Below are 17,668 nucleotides of genomic sequence, written 5' to 3'. Positions count from 1 at the left end.
GCATATTTTTATTTTGGTGACCTTATATTCCATTTATACATCATCTCTTATTTCCTGTGCTCCTTTAAACTAAAAGCTGTTAGAAATTAATGAGGAAGCAACAGCTTGATATCTACTGCACACGTCATGATCAAGTTTGCTGGCATACTGCTAGCATTTTGCTATCTGGGTACGTTATATGTATAATATGTATACAGAACTGCTGATGCTCGAACAATTTGGGAATAATAAATTTATAGACCCTTATGGGAAACAACATATGGCAAGAACTCGATCCAGTTCTTTTTTATATAGACAGTTTGCAGTAAAGTTACATAAAGGGCCTATTTTTGTTTCTCAGCTAAACTTCTTGTACACAAATAATTGCGTACCAATCGGTATCAACAACAACTGCACTCTCAATTCGTTTTTCCTATTACAGAAATTCGTAGTTTTTTTTAATTAAAAGAGAGTCCGTAAGGAGATTTTACGTCTAAAATTTCTTGTACAAAGTTCATATTTTTCTTTAGTTTTTTTTTTTTTTAATGTTAAGGGAAAAGAAGGAAAGATATTTAGCTAAAATTGTGTTCCGATATCAATTCAGACGTGCGTAGAAAAATATATGTAACGTCCGCGCGGCGAGAATGCGAGATTATATAGGTGTTGGAATTAATTCGTAGCGTTTTTATTATGAAAGTATGTTATTTATTTCACATGAACATTAAAAAATACATTAATCAAAGTACTTCCCATCACTTTCTACTACTTTTGACCATCTTTCGGGCAGTGAATGAATACCGCGTCGGAAGAATTGTTCGTCTTTAGATGAAATCCAGGAATCGAGCCATTTTGTACAATCTTCGTAAGATGTGAACTTCTGCTCGCACAAGCCATGAGCTAATGATCGAAACAAGTGGTAGTCGTTAGGTGCAATATCAGGAGAATACAGCGGGTGCGGTAGCACTTCCCATTTAAGTGTTTCCAGGTATGTTTTTACCGGTTTTGCAACGTGTGGGCGAGCATTGTCGTGCAGCAAGATGACTTTATCGTGTCTTTCGAAGTATTCCGACCGTTTTTGCTTCAATGCACGGCTCAAGCGCATCAGTTGCCGTCGGTAGAGATCTCCAGTAACGGTTTCATGCGGTTTTAGCAGTTCGTAGTATATGACACCCTTCTGATCCCACCAAATACAGAGCAGGAGCTTTGAGCCATGGATATTGGGCTTTGCCACTGATGTTGATGGTTCGCCGGGCTTAACCCATGACTTTCTGCGCTTTGGATTGTCATAATGGATCCACTTTTCGTCACCGGTAACAATCCGATGCAAAAAACCTTTTCTTTTCTGCCGTTGAAGCAGCAGTTCGCACGTGAGAAAACGTCTCTCAATATCCCTTGGTTTCAATTCATATGGGACCCAATGTCCTTCCTTCTGGATCATGCCCAAACTTTTAAGACGTTTTCCTATTGTTGATAAGTCAACTTCCAATGACGTAGATAATTCTTTAAGTGTTTGACATGAGTTTTCATTGAGCAATGCCTGCAAATCGTTATCTTCAAATTTTTTCGGCTGACCAGGTCGCTCCTTGTCATCCAAGTCGAAATCACCAGCTCTAAAACGTGCAAACCACTTCCTACACGTTTGCTCAGCCAGAGCATGTTCACTATACACATCCACTAAAATACGATGAGCTTCAGCTGCACTTTTGTTCATATTAAAGTAATGAAGCAAAATTCCCCGCAAAAACACTTTATCTGGCACAAATTTTGACATATTCAATGAATTATACAGTGTTGTTATTTATGATTTCAAGAAAGGTTATGTACGGCAAATGACGTCCTATGATAGCTGTTTACAATGTATAAAGAATTATAGGTAACAACGAAATAGTGTACTGCTTGTGCCATCTGTTGTAAAACGCTACGAATTAATTCCAACACCTAAATATGTATAATGTACCAGAAGAATTACTGGCATCTACCATATATTTTCGCTTAATGGCATTATACGTGTAATTTTATTCAGCTTTGGCGCTTTCCATATTATTTCGGTAATATATTCATACATTGATAAATAAACAAAATGATGTCAAGGACGATTAAAGAGTCAAAAAGAATTTTCGTTAAACAATAAAATATATAATTAGTATTGACAAATGTCACGTTTAAATACCATTTGTGGCATTTATCGATTGCGTCTCTCTCTCTTCATTTTTGTTCATACGGTCGCAGTCGTGCATTTCAAAAGATGTCGATAATCGAAAGAAATTTACTTTATCGCGCGCGGGAAAATTCAATTTTCATCAATGTAAAAAAGAGGTAAGATTTGAATGTTTCTCACAAATTATATATATAGAAATGGAACAAAACGAATATCGCGCTCAGCGAGAACTGATAGGTCACTTATTTACTTATTTTATATTTGCAGCATCTGCCGAATTGAATCGCGAACTCTGTAGCGAAATATATATTTCGACCTCTCTCCGTCGCGCGCGAAAATGAAAATTTATATAATATATACCTTCCGCGCGTAACACGCAAGCTAAATTATTATTATGTCAAATTATTCGATGTTTGTCCTGAATTATAAATCGTTCGAAATGGGCACGACGATATGTGATGCGACGGAGAGAAAGAGGGAGGGAGAGCTGATATGGAACGCGAGGCGAAGGCAGGCGAAGGCAGGCGAAGGAGAGAAGGCTGAGAAGAAGGACGGAAGGAAGAAGTAGGCAGGCAGAGACTAGAGAGCGCGTTGGTTGCTCAGCTGTTTTCAAGAGTCGAAACAACGGCGACACGGAGCAGCAGCAGCAGCAGCAGAGCCACGCAGCCAGAGCGACCGACTGTGCGGCCGTGACCACAGAGAGCCGTGACTCGACGCAAGATCACTGTATCCACGTCCAAACGCAAACAGATGTGGAGTGACTGTCCAGATCTCTGACATTGACGTATCTTGGCCCACAAGTGGCCACGAGTGCCGTCGCGTCGTGAGCACGATATACCCCCCTTTGCGTGGCATTCGCGTGAACGCGACGGCGAGGAAGAGGCGCGCGTGGCCGCCGTAGTTGGCCGTAGGAGGAGCAGCAGACGTGCCGCAGTTCCGGACTGTTCCGGACGTAAAACCACGGGGCAACGGGGCTTACAGAGCAGGCGGGATATAAAGAGAGCGATCGCCATGAGCGAGCTCAGCCAGGAAGAAGTGAGTGAAGGAAAGCGGGTGCTAACCCTTCACCCCCTTACCCACCCCGTCTTCCCCGCGACTTTTCGTCCTTTCCTTCTCTCGTCTAATTGCAGATTCTATCGTATGAGGAATATTCTCTCTCCGCACATCGTTTATTCGCTAGTTGTTTACCTCGTTCCCCCGCGTACATCCATTTTTCTACATCTCTCTCGTCGGAGCTGATCTTCTCCCATCCGTCCCATCCACTTCTCTCTTTCCTCGAAAAATCCTGAATTTATATGTGTAGCTTTCTTTAAATTTTGAGACCAGTCATGAAGGACAGGTCCATTGTTTGGACGCGCTCGCGATTTCAAGAGAGGCCTCTTCGAAATTGCATTTTTCCTTGTTGGATTATATATATTATTTTCTTTGTCAAAACCCTCCACGCGTATAAAACGAAGTGACTCGTACGCACGCAAAGAAACTACTTATATAATGGATACTATGCAAATCAAACCTTGCGCTTTAATAAAGTAAAACTTTGCACAGCATTTTATTATAACTTTGCACAACGTGTTTATTTTAATATTTCAATGATCTAAAACTCTGCCGAAGTAATTGTTTGCTACTTAATAATTCCTCTATTTCCTCTCTTTTCTGTAATCACGATGATAGAATTCTATTTGCTGCCTATTGAACTCTATTCCTCATTTTCTTTTGTCTGCTTAACTGCCTTTGTCTGCTTTGTTTCCACCAAAATTACAGCTGCAGAAATTTATGCAAGTAATGAAACCGTTATTTCTCAACAAGTACATGACTTTCCATTTTATTCTCTGAGATTTATATCTCCAAATAATAATATATACTTTATTCAACGAGAGATTTACCATACGTTGCGCATAGAAGGAGACAAAGTAAGGATATCGATGTTATTTCAGCCACTCAATTTTTTAAACTCTGGCCTGAGTATGCCATATTTATGTACATACAGTACATGATACATTTTCACTTTATTTGCTGCCTCCTATGTACAAAGAGTCTTAAATCTCTCAGAGTATAATATCAAAGAAATGACATTCCTATATTATTATGCTGTTTAAAATATAATGTGGATTTTGTAGCTTTTGTTCTCTTTATTACTGGTCGCAATGGATAAAAATAGCTTATGAGTAACAGAAACATTTCAATCTGGTATAAACAGCCTTTAACAGAGTAGTCCTAAAAAGAACTCAACACAACTCCTTTGTCTCACTTTTGTTGTAGATGAGAAGAAGGCGGTTAGCCCGATTAGAGGGCTTCAATAATAATAATGCAACTGCCAGTTCATCTAATACTATTGCTCCAACTTCTCCGAGCACTTCGGAGCTATCAAAAGCATTCCCAGGATCAATATCTCCGTCTATTCAACAACAATTACAGCGTACTGAGATACCGATGGAAGTAGAAGAGAGCAACGATAAACAATGTAATATTACTGAAATGGATAATTCAGGAATTGAAAACATGGAGGTCGATGAATCAGATAGGAAAGATTCAATACCACGATCGCGTGTAAGTATCTCTCTCCTCTTTATAATGAAAAAGAACAACAAACGTACCTGTATATTAATAAACAGCGAAAAGAATCTGTCTTCTTCTTCTAATATGGTAAAAATGGATTATTCATTATTTTTATCTCTGTTGCGTTTTAGACGATGAGTTCTAGCACAGAAGTTACAACGGATCACATACATGTTGTCATATCACGCGTCTTGCGCATATCGTGGAAAAGCTCCATTGAAGGAACTATATTCTTACCACAAACAGCAGCGTACACGCTGAAACAGAGACAAATGGATTTTAGTGAAATTATCAACCAGGCCTTGATGGAGATTTTGTGCATGTTCTCGAAAGGGGAAGATCTCTTGAACGACATCACGGTAGATGTGTCGTCCGATAGACAGGACAGCCCAAATAACCAAGCAAGTCCTCTACTAAGTCCTGTCGTGGCTCTTCCGTCTTATCAATTACCGACTATGCCATTACCCATAGGCAGCAAATCGTCACAACCAAAAAGTTTAACTTACTTATTAAACTGTTATTCAAGAGTCGCAATAGAGGAAAGAAATCACCCAAAGGTACATGTATATATACTTTAAAGACCAGACGAGATTTAATTAAATAATAACTTATTGATTTCTTTGACTGACGCTTACGCATATGTTTCAGCGATCCAGCATACCTCCGCTTTCCGATGTACTGACGGTTTTGAAAACGCAATGTGTTCAGTACTCCAGCCTTGTTCTTCAAGGATTGGTTGGCATTTGTGAAGCTTCAGTTATTCCTATGTGTACCACTTACCTTCTCTATCCAATACTGTCGCAAAGTTTGCCTCGAGGCTACCTTCATGAACTCGTGGCTAAGACACACACAAACTCAAGCACGTTCAATAAGATATTCACCCCAGTCTTACAAGGCCTGTATCTCTCAATGCAACAGGCGAGCTTGGTCGGCAATACACATAGAAGGCCGATCGAGGCGCTAGAGGAACTGATAGAAATTCGTTGTGGTCCAAGCGGCAACATACGTCCGATATGCCGTCTGATTACAAATCAAGTGCAATTCTTGCCCGACATTATGACATCAGCCGCCGGCAGAGAACTTACGAGGACTTCGTTTTTGGGACCGTTTCTTTCAGTGTCGGTATTTGCTGAAGAACAACCGAAAGTGGCTGAGAAATTTTTCAGTGGAAATCCCGTCACGGACAAATCGGTGAATTTATCTTTGCAGCAAGAGTTGGAAAGTACTAGAACTTCGTTGCACAAGATGTTTCACGCGATACTTGCAAACAGCAATTGCCGCGATGCTACTTTAACGTACTTAGCCGCGCTATTGCGCCACAATGAGAAACGCGCGCAAATACAAACCGAGGAGTTCTCTCTGGCCGGAGATGGATTTATGTTGAATCTATTGTCGGTCTTGCAAATGCTCTCTGTAAAAATCAAACTGGACACCGTAGACCCTCTGTATCCATTTCATCCCTCCAGCTTTGTTGAGATAAAGAACGACACAAAACTGAAACTTACCTCCCAGGAAGTCGCGGAATGGCAAAAACATCTGGAGAAGACGCATAAGTGGACGGAATCGAAATTTCCTACTCAGTGTTGGTTCTTGACGTTGCATTGCCATCATATCGCGCTACTACCGGCATTGCAAAAGTATCAAAGAAAATTGCGAGCGTTACGCGACTTACAAAAGATGCTCGACGAACTGCAAGCCACGGAACCCCAGTGGAAGGATAGCCCTTTCGCTGAACATAACAGAGACTTGATTAAGCAATGGAAGCAGCAGTTGAAGCGATTAATTAAATCCAAATCATGCGCGGATGCAGGTCTGATAGACCCTGTCTTCTTAAGAAGATGCTTACACTTTTATATATCTGTTGCCGAGGTTTTGTTGAGTCTTCTGACACAGACTGCTCCGGGTAATCCTCTCCCTAAACTTCCACTTCCTCAGGAAGTCACATGCAAGTTTACCGCATTACCGGAATGGTACGTGGAGGATATAGCGGAATTCTTGTTATTCACCCTCCAGTAAGTTCTCCTTATATACGTATATTATTAAGTCTTATAATTATACTTGTGTTGAAAATATCATTTATTCAATAATGGATCATAATATATACGTTTCGACTCATATCGAGTCATCTTCAGTACATTTCCAAAATAAAATATATTAAAATAATATTTGTGAGACACATCACATCAAATTGGCAGAAAAGATGTTATAATCTCACAAATCACAGTAAATCTCAATCATTGAATAAAGTTGTAGAAATAAATAATTATAGAATATCAAAATTTTTTCCGTTTTAGTATAAAATGTCGTTACAATGACAGGACATCGTCAGGTTCGTTTTATACTAAAACGGAAAAAATTTTGATATTCTATAATTATTTATTTCTACAACTTTATTCAATGATTGAGATTTACTGTGATTTGTGAGATTATAACATCTTTTCTGCCAATTTGATGTGATGTGTCTCACAAATATTATTTTAATATATTTTATTTTGGAAATGTACTGAAGATGACTCGATATGAGTCGAAACGTATATATTATGATCCATTATTGAATAAATGATATTTTCAATTTAATTCAATAATAAGAGTTATTATTTATTGCGTATCAAGAGCAACGCTGCACTCTCATTCGCCCTTGAAGAATGTATTATTTTTGAACCATAAGAGTCTCCGTTGAAGAAGGTCTCATATTGTTATAATATACTTGTGTAATATGATGCTTACTAATAACTATAATTCTACGCATAGATTCTGTCCTGGAGTAGTGGCAAGTAATATGGATAATTCGCTTATCACGTGGCTACTAGTCGTCGTATGTACACCACATTGTATACGAAATCCGTATTTAATCGCAAAAATCATTGAGGTCCTCTTTGTGATAAATCCTAGTGTTCAGGTAAATTTTTTTTTTATGAGAAAAATATTTAAATTATTTCTATATAATCTATATGTCTCAAAGTATAACTGTATATTTTCCACAGGGAAGAACGGAGACTCTCCACGATAAAGTTATGGCACATCCTATATCCAAGACACTTTTGGCGTCGTATCTCATGAAGTTTTATACCGACGTTGAAACCACTGGCTCTAGTTCCGAGTTTTATGACAAGTTTTCAATACGTTATCACATAAGTCTAATCTTGAAATCAATGTGGGATAGTCCGGTACATCGAGCGTCTATCGTCAATGAAAGCAATAATGGCAAGCAATTTGTCAAATTTATCAACATGTTGATGAACGACACTACCTTTCTACTTGACGAGAGTTTAGAATCTCTGAAGCGCATACACGAAGTGCAGGAACTTATGTCGGACACTAGCGCGTGGAGCGCACTCTCCCAAGAGCAACAACAATCAAGGACGAGGCAGCTGGCAGCAGACGAGAGACAAGCTAGGTCTTATCTTACCCTAGCTAAGGAAACAGTTGCCATGTTCCATTATCTAACGGTCGATATTAAGGAGCCGTTCCTGCGACCGGAATTAGTCGGACGATTGTGTGCCATGCTAAATTTCAATTTGCAACAATTGTGCGGACCTAAGTGCAAAAATCTGAGAGTGAGAAAACCACATAAATATGGGTGGCAACCACGGACGTTACTTAGCCAATTGGTTGATATATATTTGCATCTTGACTGTGATAATTTCGCGGCCGCTTTAGCCAGTGACGAAGTTAGTGTCTTTCCATTCATACAATTTATTAAATATATAGATATTTAATAAAATTAATAAGAGAAAATTGTATATTTCCTTTTCCAGCGTTCGTTCTGTAAGGAATTATTCACGGACGCTGCAAGCAGGCTAGAAAGATCTGCGATCAAAACTACCACGGAAATTGAAAGATTTATAGCTCTTGCGGAACGTGCGGCGATAATCGCGAGAGATAATCGCGCGCGTGACGCAGACTATGGTGACGCTCCCGAGGAATTCCGAGATCCATTGATGGATACTCTGATGGAAGATCCAGTTAAACTACCATCTGGTATTGTTATGGACAAAGCAGTCATCATAAGACATTTACTGAATAGTGCTACGGATCCTTTCAGTCGGCAACCACTTAGCGAAGACATGCTCACACCAAGTAAGAGTGCACCGTTCACATTTTTCTTTTATTCGTAAAAGGAGGTTTTCTTTGCCCAAATACGTCTAATAAATAATAGCAGTATTTCATAGTAACGTATTTTTATATATAATACATTCTGCTAATATTGGTGCATATATCACAATTGTGTAGTTCTTTATTTGAAATATTTTTTACACTGAAATTAATATTTTCTTATATTTTAACTTTAAAATGTAGGAATTGCCAAAAGATTGTATCTATATATTCATACATATGTCCTAATATATATTTTTACAAAGTGTATGAAATATTTTATAGAAATGTATTAAACTGATGACTATTATTGATATTGCAGTGCTTGACTTAAAAGAAAGGATATCTGTATGGAAGCAACAAAAGAAAAGATCGACGAATATATAAATGGTGCTAATGTGATAAGGATTCTGCAAGTAGAAATATAGGAGTAAAGAAAAAAATATAGCATTCAACATAGAGAAAAAAAGAGAGAGGGGGGGATGGAGAAGGCAGAGAGGGAGGGGGGAGAAAGATTAACATACAATCTAACGTAATTGTCAATATTGCACGATACATTCTATTAGGCAAATGCATCGATCCAGTGCAGTTGAGAAATATAGTGCAATGATCTCGCTCTATTGTGCAACAATTGCGCTCAATAAATTTACAGTTTTTTATACAATAACTCAGACTGCAGCTAGCAAACTGCCAATATATTGCTCCAAACATACTTTAGAAAGTTGTACATAATTACTGGCTACATGTCAGTATCCAAATTCACATTATTCATGAATAAGCAACATTACTTTTTACGTCTTTCGATGTATGTGGCAGCGGGTAAGTTTGAAGCATATCCCGCAAAAATATAATAATGTTAAATAATATAAAACTAGTAATATAAATAATTACTATATACTTCCACGAACTCGACATTTACAAATAAAATTATTATTGACAAGAAGTATACATGTGCATAAGATTTATAATTCAACAATTTCAACAGTACTATTTAAAGATATTACATATAAAATTATAATATATAATTATTTGTCAATCCTCGGAACAATAGTTAAAAATATGAAAATCGTTTATAGTAGTCAAATTCGTGGATTATTTTTTGCATCCTTTTGCTAAAAATGCAAAAACATCACGATTTATACATGTGATAATTCATATGTTATTTTTCGCTTTATTTTGTAAAGATAAAAATGTAAATTTTTTTATAGATATATAAATGCTACATCATGTGTGTGTACTAGTTTGCAACATTTTGAGTTACACACTTTGCTTTTAATATAAATGTTATTTTACTTTGAATATAGTAAGACTCGAATATTTTTATTATGTGACCTAACTATCTTATAACTTTATTATATACATATATGCACACTAAGGACATTTCTATTTACTACTTTTTATTAACAAAATAATGCATATATGTATGTATGTGATTAAGTTGTAAGTATATACATACTGATACATACATTTATCTTTTCTCTATATCAAATTATTTCTTTATCATTCATTAATCATTATTTTATTTGTTTATTTTATGCAATATATATATATATGTATATATAACATTCCAAAGAAATTACAACATTTACAGAACTCAGCGTTTGAATTTTACTGCATTGAATTAAAAATTTAATATGCATCTTTTGACTCATAATTGATTCGTAATCTTACTTTTTAAAAGTAATAATTGCATTTATATCCAGTGTCACATTTATTTTGACGATCATCATATTTTTACTTTAATAATGCCAAATACTGATAACATTACGATAACATTAAAACATGTTCTGTCATGAAATGTAAATATAAATTTATATAAATCATAGTATTAATTAAACAAATCATGATTTGATTATCCACCTACAAAAGTTTGATACTACATAATCTGAATATAAAAATCATTATTAGTCCTAATGTTTGAAGAACTAAAAAAAGTAAAAACTGTTCAGTGATAAAAGTTATATATTACTTGTCATACTTTTGTGCAACGTATTAATTGTAGGAAGACAAAAGACTTGACATAAAATTTAGGAATTTTGAGAGTATTCAATAACTCAGAACTATATTAGATAGCAGTCTTTTTGGTATACTTTGTAAAATAATTAAAGACGGAGATAATTCATATATACAGTTGAAGTATTTAATAATGTAGTAAAATATGATACATGCTATTTGTATATATAGATTCAAAAATAAATAGTCTAATTGTGAAGTTTGATATTGTTTTTATATGTATATATTTGGATATGTGTATGTATATACATTTGCATATTTGTGTATGTATGTATGTATATGTATGTATATGCATATGCATATACATATATGCACTAAACAATGTCTTTATTCATAAAAAATTCACTTCAAATAATACATGTAAATACTGGAATTGATGTAAAGTATAAAAATAAACAAAATTTATTCAAATAAAAGCATTTGAGCGAAACATTAAACCTATGATTTATCAATAAAAAAAAAATATTTTTATAATTTTTTTATCTTGAGAAATAAAAAAGGTTTTAAGGTTTTCATTCTTTTTTTAATTTTTCCTTTGTAATCACTGCGTTTGTATAATCATGTTCTAGATTCTGTCTTATATGATTTGTTACCAAGATCAAGCTAGATACATTGTAACTAGATATTTATTTCAACATGTATTGATTGACGTCCTAACAGAATGTTCCATATTTGCCCTCCGATTCATGAATTTAATGATTATAATGGAGCTTATAGGATCTTTTCATGCTTACATTTCTTCTTGACTTCCCCAATAGCTATTATAATCAATTTGATTTTTAGAATCATCTTGTTCTGCTCTTACCACCCTTTGAGTTGTTCTTGGCACTACATAAAATTGAATTATATTATGATTATTAGCATTTTATATCTACATAGAAAAGATTCTGTATGTATATAAATATGCAAGGAGTCTTATAACAAATGCTACAATTTTGTCAGAAATAAAAAAAAAATTAGAAAAACTTTATGTACACTTACACTGGATATAACTTGCTTCAACAGTTTTTCTCATAGGACATGTATTGATATGTTCTTCAATCTCACTCTTACTCAAACGATGAGTTGCATTGTACGGACAGATAACCTTGTAATCAGGGGGATAATTCTATAAGAAAATTTCACGTTCGTTCATATATGATATTTCTCAAAATTCTCGGATTATGGAATAAAATTATATTGTCACCTTTTCGCATTTTACAAGATGTCGCTGAAATTTTGAACTGCTTATACGATGACACTTGTTGTAAGGACAGTAAAGAAACTCATTATTATAGCTATTCATTTTCTGATTGTACAGTTCAGTATTGTTCTAACAATCGACTGATATAATATGCGAATATATAAAGGTGAAAGGATAGTCTTAATTTGTAATGTCTGTCACTAAAAAAGCGTAAAAATCAACGTCTCAACCACGGAGTAATAAGAAGAAGATCAAGCTCAAGCGGGCGGCCATGAAAAAGATGGGCTCAGTGTTGCCACATTAAAAAATGGAATATCCCGAAATTTTTTAGGTGCTTTTTCATGCGCAGTACGCTGTAGCAGCAATTCGTTACTATTGGTTAAGAATTTTATGTAAGCTAGACGACGCACTTCCGGCGCAAAATACATTTTGCCGCAGTTCGTTGAAGTTGAACCGAACGAACAGCAAACAGCAAGCGGCAAAATCGAGAAAGCGTACAATATGTCCGGACATATTGTACGGACATGACGGACATATTGTACGCTTTCTCGATTTTGCCGCTTGCTGTTTGCTGTTCGTTCGGTTCAACTTCAACGAACTGCGGCCAAATGTATTTTGCGCCGGAAGTGCGTCGTCTAGCTTACATAAAATTCTTAACCAATAGTAACGAATTGCTGCTGCAGCGTGCTGCGCATGAAAAAGCATCTTCAAGCATCAATTTTGATCACGTGATCTGTTTTGACGCTAAAAATAAGCGTCAAGCGTCAGCATGAAATTGTACCTTTAGAGCCCCAACACACATTTTTGCATAACGCATAAAGCATGTGCATAAGGAATTTCATTGTCCCATTTTCTTATGCATGAGTCAATGGACCAATCAAATTCTTTACGTATATGGTTTATGCGTTATGCAAAAGTCTGTGCTCCCCGCTACGCTTTAAAATCGTTCCGTTTACTGTTTAGTCAATGCGCATGAAGCGCTTTAGTTAAGCGGGGAGCACAGACTTTTGCATAACGCATAAACCATATACATAAAGAATTTGATTGGTCCACTGACTCATGCATAAGAAAATGGACCAATGAAATTCCTTATGCACATGCTTTATGCGTTCTGCAAAAGTCTGTGGTCCCCGCTTTACTCGGAACGATTTCCTATGCATTCTATGCGAGTTCAAGATGGACGCTATACAAGACGTCAATAAACAATTACCAATAATTGTAATTTCTTCTTTAATACTTTTAAAGAAAAATGATGAAACTTCCGATGACAGTTCCGACTCGAGCGATAGTGAAAATGAAGTCGAAGGCATATCTCTAAGTGATATGCAGAAGTTATTTTTTCTATTAATGGTAGATAATCACGTGGAAAACAAATTGGAGCTGAAAAAATTATAGATTACGTCGATCGCGTAATTCCTAATTAATATAACGTCTAATCTATACATTAAATAAATCAAGGTAAAATAATGCCATTAATTTTGATGGAAATATTCAAGGACTCTTAATATAACAATATTCAACAAAAATTAAAAGGGCGAAGTAAGAGTCAGAAGTAAATTACATTTAAAATAATATTAAAATGTTAACATATTTACAATAGAAATATTACAAAAAATTGCTTAAAATTAAAAACATGATGCCCGTTACTTAAAATTAAAAACGTGCTGCGCGTAACAATTGTTATGATGTTATTGTAGCCGAATGTGTGTTTACCGAATATATACCATTTCAGTCGATTTTTAAATTCAACGGGCGATGAATGAGTATGAGCAGTCAGAGCAGCTCCCATGGCTCTAATGTAGGAGAAAAAAATTTTCTAACACATCTTGACATAGATATCTGGCTATAATATACTGTGGTTCAAAAGAGCTGTTTCAGTAGAGTATTTTTCCTTTATAGGTAAGGAAGCAATTATTGCAATGAAATATTTGTCAATAATATTCCTTTCTGGAATAGCATAAGGTATGATTTATTGGCTATTTTTACTTTTAAAATAAAATCGCTCATTTCTTCGATAATTTTATTTTGATTATCTAGGTCAATTCGGTAAGCATGTAAACCACTATGCTTACCAAATTTGATTTGACTATTGAGCATATCAAACCAATTATTTATAGTTTTCAACATATTAGACATTGCCTACCAATTGTTGTTTTTTAGAAATCCCTTTTTTCCACAATATTCCAATACCTTTGTGTTTCTCATGGAAAATATTTGAGCTGCTAATTGTACACGTTGCCGTTAAAAACCTTTCACATTTAGATGAGCTTTGGTCAAATTATAAAATGCAATTTTCAAATCATTGTTATTCAATAGAAGAAACTCTTCCAAAAAAGATTTGTTCAAGAAGATAAGAATAAGAAAGAATAAAGGTTGATTTATACTGGCCGTAAACTGTTAACTTATGCCGTAATCTGTAAAAATTGACCAATCACAGTCGAATGAGAGGGGAATAATCGATTATAATTGGTCAATTTTTACAGATTACAGCATAAGTTAACAGATTACGGCTAGTATAATCCAACCCTAAGAATTCCAGGATTAATTTAAAAATCAGTGACCCATTTTTGTAGAGTAGACTTACATGGAAGAGGAATTTTTAAAACTTCACGACAGTATTTATATGCTCTTGTACTTATACATTGCAAGGCAATTGCTGATGTAATATCATCAATTGTCATCAATTGTCCACTTTACCTTTTTGGGACATAAATCTTTTCACTTGTCCAGGTGTAAACACATTTTTCAGGATATCGGCTGCAATTTTGTTTCCACATTTTTTCATGTTTTTCTGCATTGTTTCGATTATTATATTACATTTTTCTTGCAACTTAGTTTACAATTGCAGATTAGTCTGAATAAGTTGCTCCTTATTTTCATTTAGCACTTGCTTTAAAGTGGTAAATGGTTTTTCAGAATCAATGTTTTCCATCGATGCATTTCCTTCTGTTACACTTGTATTTGTAGTATCTTCTACTACACTTACATTTGTAGTATCTTCTACTACACTTGCATTTATCAGCGCTCCGTAATAGTAGTTGATTCCATATCATCGATAGATTGCAGGGTAGTGTTTTCTTCAAAATTACTTTCTGTACTACCAACAAGTTCTGAGTACGTTGGTATTCCGCTACTGTAAACATGATAATAGTTTGGCTATAATTTACATCGTATGACTAATGCATTCATTGTATGATTATAGGCCTATTTTTTTTAGCTGAACTTCTTGCATGATTTATCTTTCATCTTTTTCTTTTCATATTAGAAAGACAAAAAGAGAAAAGATGAATTATACAAGAAATTCAACTAAAAAAAACAGATCATTTACTTGTCAATACTTGTGTCACAGTTATAAGGAACATTATATGCAGAATTTATCAGTCTCACCAAATGGATTTCTTTAAAGATCCTGCTTCCTGATCATTTCTTTTTTCTGAAAAATGTAACAGCTTTTGTCTTTTACTAGGTAAGTCCAGAAATTCTGTTGGTACTGATCCTATTTTTAGTTTATATGCAACTTTTGATGCAACATGTGTGGAACGTGGTTTGGTCATTTTGTGCTCGAAACAATCTGATGAAAAATGTATCTCACATATTCTTTCTAAAAGTAATATTTATAAAAATTATTGTAACAAAAAGTAGTTACTAATTGTAAGATATGTATTATATTTTAATATTTGTTTTTTAAATGTAATGTATGATTCATTTACCATGTGTAATCTTACGATTTTCGTCTTTTTGACACGCTGTCAACCATTCCGACCGTAACTTAGGATTTCGAGGAAATGAATAATACCTAACATTTTTGCTAAATGTATAACCGGTACGATTTTTACAGTTTAGTACGAAACAGTGTGGCATGGTAAATTGTTTGAAAAAAATGAACTGTTTATAATAATGTCATTACATTAATAATCTTTATATAAATGTCATAATCGTTGAAATTTCTACTTTTCAAACCTGTATTTAAAAAAATCGTATTACACTACTGGCACTCTACATATGTATTGTAGGCCATATTGAATTTTGCACTTTGGGCCAGATCTGATTGGCTTACTGCTCCCTACTACTTTTAGACGACTGCGCATCCACTGGAATACTTTACCTTAAGCCCATTCTACAATTGCGTAAGCGTAATTTTAACTGGTTGTAATTGTAAGAATTAACCAATCACAGTCAAATATGAGGAGAACTGTGATTGGTTAATTCTTAGACGGGGAGCACAGACTCTTGCATAACGCATAATACACAATGCATAAGAAAATGTACCAATCAAAGTTCTTCGTTTCCTTCCTTGCTATGTAATAAAGAACTCTGATTGGTTGAATTTTTTATGCCTTATGTGATTTGCTTTATACAAGAGTCTGTGTTTCCCGCTTTACAACTACACCAGTTAAGCCTATCGCACATGAAATGCATAAAGGTTGGATTATACTGGCCGTAATCTGTTAACTTATGCTGTAATCTGTAAAAATTGACCAATTATAATCGATTATTCCCCTCTCATTCGACTGTGATTGGTCAATTTTTACAGATTACGGCATAAGTTAACAGTTTACGGCCAGTATAAATCAACCTTAAGAGTGCATAACATAAGACCATTGGACCAATGAGCATCTTATGTTAATCAATATGGCAACTTTATGCTGGATGCTTATTGGTCCAACAGTTTTATGTTATGCTCATGCTCTATTGTGCGTTAGGCTTTAAGCTATATTCACACAAACTTGCATAGCTGCATAAACGCATGCATAAAGAAAATTATTCAATCGCATTTCCCTTAAGCCCATTCTACATTGGTCGTATCGTAGCATAGTAAGCGTCGTGAGACTTCTAATTGACACACGGATTGGCTGTTGCAACAAATTTGTGACCTGCGACGTTTACGATACGACCAATGTAGAATGGGCTTTATATTCTTTACACCATGTGTAAACATTAAAGCCCGTATTTAGAACGCACTTTTGTCGATAAAAGAGCGCTTTTATCTCTGAAATTCTATAGTATACGTGACGTAAACTATAGCATGTTAGCGCGCTATTAGCACGTTCTGAATACGGGCATAAGCCCATGGCACATAGAAAAACGTAAGGCCGTAAACGTAATTAGTAAGCTAATTGACCAATCACAGTTGAGAACGTAAGAAGCCGCCGCTTACGTTCTCAACTGTGATTGGTCAATTCGCTTACTGATTACGTTATGGCCTTACGTTTTTCTATGTGCCATGGGCTTTACTCCAAAATAATCTCCATTGGATGCTTTCCAATTACAATATTCCTAGACACTTTCGTGCACACGGCGACACAAGTTACGTTCCAATTGTCCGTTATTGGTCGCGTTCAGCAGACTCAACTGTTGCGGAGCGGATCCGTGAACGCTCGCTGCTATTGGATGATCTAAAAGAATATACCAATAGCGGTGAGCGCTCACGAATCCGCTCCGCAACAGTTGAAGTCTGTTGAACGTGACCGTTGTCGACACAAGTACTACACATCTAACACATCGTACTCAGCCGAGAGCTGTGTAGCCTTGTATTTTCTAGTGATATTCTAGTCGGGAGATTATAAATGAGGTTGGAGAATATAAATTTTCGTTTTTTTTTAAATGCAGTAAAGAAAAGTAGGAAAAAGCAACGAAATGGACGATGAAAATATTATTGAAGTAAGTAATTATTTGGTATCAAT

General features: G+C 35.3%; 2 protein-coding genes across 2 annotated transcripts; one reads left to right on the top strand and one right to left on the bottom strand.

The window, feature by feature from the left end:
* Positions 1–3,148: 3,148 nt before the first annotated feature.
* On the top strand, positions 3,149–9,693 carry Ube4B (Ubiquitination factor E4B). The gene is made up of 8 exons (XM_018549691.1): positions 3,149–3,172; positions 4,397–4,684; positions 4,825–5,250; positions 5,342–6,705; positions 7,445–7,592; positions 7,678–8,364; positions 8,452–8,773; positions 9,111–9,693. The coding sequence occupies exons 1-8, from the start codon at positions 3,149–3,151 to the stop codon at positions 9,173–9,175; spliced, it is 3,324 nt and encodes a 1,107-aa protein (XP_018405193.1). The 3' UTR covers positions 9,176–9,693.
* Positions 9,694–11,314: 1,621 nt separating this feature from the next.
* On the bottom strand, positions 11,315–12,219 carry LOC108781657 (gametocyte-specific factor 1). Its single transcript, XM_018549697.1, has 3 exons — positions 11,988–12,219; positions 11,783–11,909; positions 11,315–11,629 (listed from the first exon to the last, which is right to left on the bottom strand). The coding sequence occupies exons 1-3, from the start codon at positions 12,084–12,086 to the stop codon at positions 11,532–11,534; spliced, it is 324 nt and encodes a 107-aa protein (XP_018405199.1). The 5' UTR covers positions 12,087–12,219; the 3' UTR covers positions 11,315–11,531.
* Positions 12,220–17,668: the final 5,449 nt, after the last annotated feature.

This window comes from Cyphomyrmex costatus, unplaced genomic scaffold (genome assembly GCF_001594065.2).
Source record: "Cyphomyrmex costatus isolate MS0001 unplaced genomic scaffold, Ccosl1.0 scaffold866, whole genome shotgun sequence".
NCBI classification, from domain to species: Eukaryota; Metazoa; Arthropoda; class Insecta; order Hymenoptera; family Formicidae; genus Cyphomyrmex; species Cyphomyrmex costatus.
The sequence above is the reverse complement of the archived record's forward strand: the minus strand, read 5'-3'. Positions and strand labels throughout refer to the sequence as shown.